General features: G+C 35.5%; 1 protein-coding gene across 1 annotated transcript in view; it reads left to right on the top strand.

Annotated features, from left to right (window-relative positions):
* KIF4A (kinesin family member 4A) overlaps positions 1–1,767 on the top strand; it is a 326,710-nt gene that overhangs the window by 275,354 nt on the left and 49,589 nt on the right. The window contains exon 23 of the mRNA XM_007957784.2: positions 697–826. Coding sequence (XP_007955975.1) covers positions 697–826 — 130 coding nt within the window. The remainder of the gene's footprint in view (positions 1–696; positions 827–1,767) is intronic.

Below are 1,767 nucleotides of genomic sequence, written 5' to 3'. Positions count from 1 at the left end.
CATGAGACAAAGTATATGTGAACTGCTGTATGAAAAGTGAATTTACTCTGTAAATCTTCACCCAAATCCTAATAAAAAAAAAAAAAAAAGAAAAAGCATCTATCTATTTGTTCTTTTGAGGTGTTTCATGCATGTCTCCAACCTGAATCTTATCCTTGCATGGGTGGCCCACCAAATCATGTTGTTGTTATTGTTATGTGCCCTCAAGTTGGACCCGACTCATAGCAACCTCTCCTTGGACTTCCTAGGTAGTATCACTACAGAAGTAGATTGCCCCATCTTCCTTCCGAGGAGTGGCTGGTGGGTATGAACCGCCAGCCTTCTGGTTAGCAATCAAGTGCCTTAGGCACTATGCTACCAGAGCTCCCCACCAAATCATAGTCAGAACTTAATATGGTTTCAAAATTAAGTTACATTACAGCCAATCCACTACAACAAAAGCCTTAATATAACAAATATTTCCAAGTCTCATTATGTGTTCCATTTATTTCAGCCATTTGGATAGTATCTTGGAATCCCTTGAAACAGAATTTGAGATAATGTAGAAAATCCTAACCAGATGACTGAGTCACTGTTTAAATGATATTTAACTGATACCTCCACCAATGAAATCATTTAAAGTTTCTCCTCAGATCTCTTCATCTATCCTTGGTCTTGAGATACTAACAATAAGGCTCACTGTTTCTTTCCTTGAAGGAGTGCTCAAATTGCTGACCTGCAGCAGAAGCTTCTGGATGCAGAAAGTGAAGACAGGTCAAAACACCGCTGGGAGAGTATTACTACCATTATGGAAGCCAAATGTGCCCTGAAATATTTAACTGGAGAGGTAAACATCACTATTCCTACCAGCAATTAGGGGTCTGGCTGAGTGAGTTGAAGTAGGATATTTGTCTGGAATACTGTTGTAGTAGTAGTATAACTTTTCATGGTAGAAAACACAGTGGCACTAACATTAGAGAAATGGATAAAGGCTAGTGGAAGCAAATATAAGGCAGTCACTTACAAAAATATATAACTTGCAAATTGATACCTGTCATGCCTGGCATATAGCAAGTGCTCAATAAATGTTAGCAGTTATATTACAAGATTAGAATGGTATAGTAGACTACAGGTTAGACATACAAACTTTTGTACTACTTTTTTTATTGAGGTGAAATTCACGTAACATAAAATTAACTGTTTTAAAGTGAACGATTCAGTGATATTTTGTACCTTTACAATGTTGTGCACCATTACCTCTATCTAGTTCCAAAACATTTTCATCACCCCAAAAGGAAACCCAGTACTCATTAAGCCGATTTATTTTTTTCTTTTTAAACTGCTTTATTAATTTTATAATATGTAATAAACATCTTTCCATGGAAGATTAAGCTGATTTTTGTATTACATTTTAAAACACCTATGAGGTGTAGATCCAAAAGGTTTAAGATATAAAAATATAAAGATATAAAGATATATATTTAAGATATAAAAGAAGACTTAATTATGTTTTGACATGTGTAGACTTATTTTAAGGAATACCCATTTTCACTAACCTCAAAGTAATATGTCATCTACCACAAGAGGAGTTAAAGTTGATCACCTCTGGTGATCCAGCCATTTTCACTTGAGACAAGCATACAAACTCTGAATCTACAAGTTTGAGCAAGCTACCCTGTATGCAGATTTGCCCTCCTAAGAAAATTCTGATTAGTTTTGTCAACAGTGGTATTTATGATGATCTCCATCTGGGCTAGTAGTAAATGTAAAATTAGGCCAGCATTGGAT

This window comes from Orycteropus afer, unplaced genomic scaffold (genome assembly GCF_000298275.1).
Source record: "Orycteropus afer afer isolate SDZICR_OR568_19922 unplaced genomic scaffold, OryAfe1.0 scaffold00796, whole genome shotgun sequence".
NCBI lineage: Eukaryota > Metazoa > Chordata > Mammalia > Tubulidentata > Orycteropodidae > Orycteropus > Orycteropus afer.
Note: the sequence above shows the minus strand (reverse complement) of the source record. Positions and strands in the feature narration are given on the sequence as shown.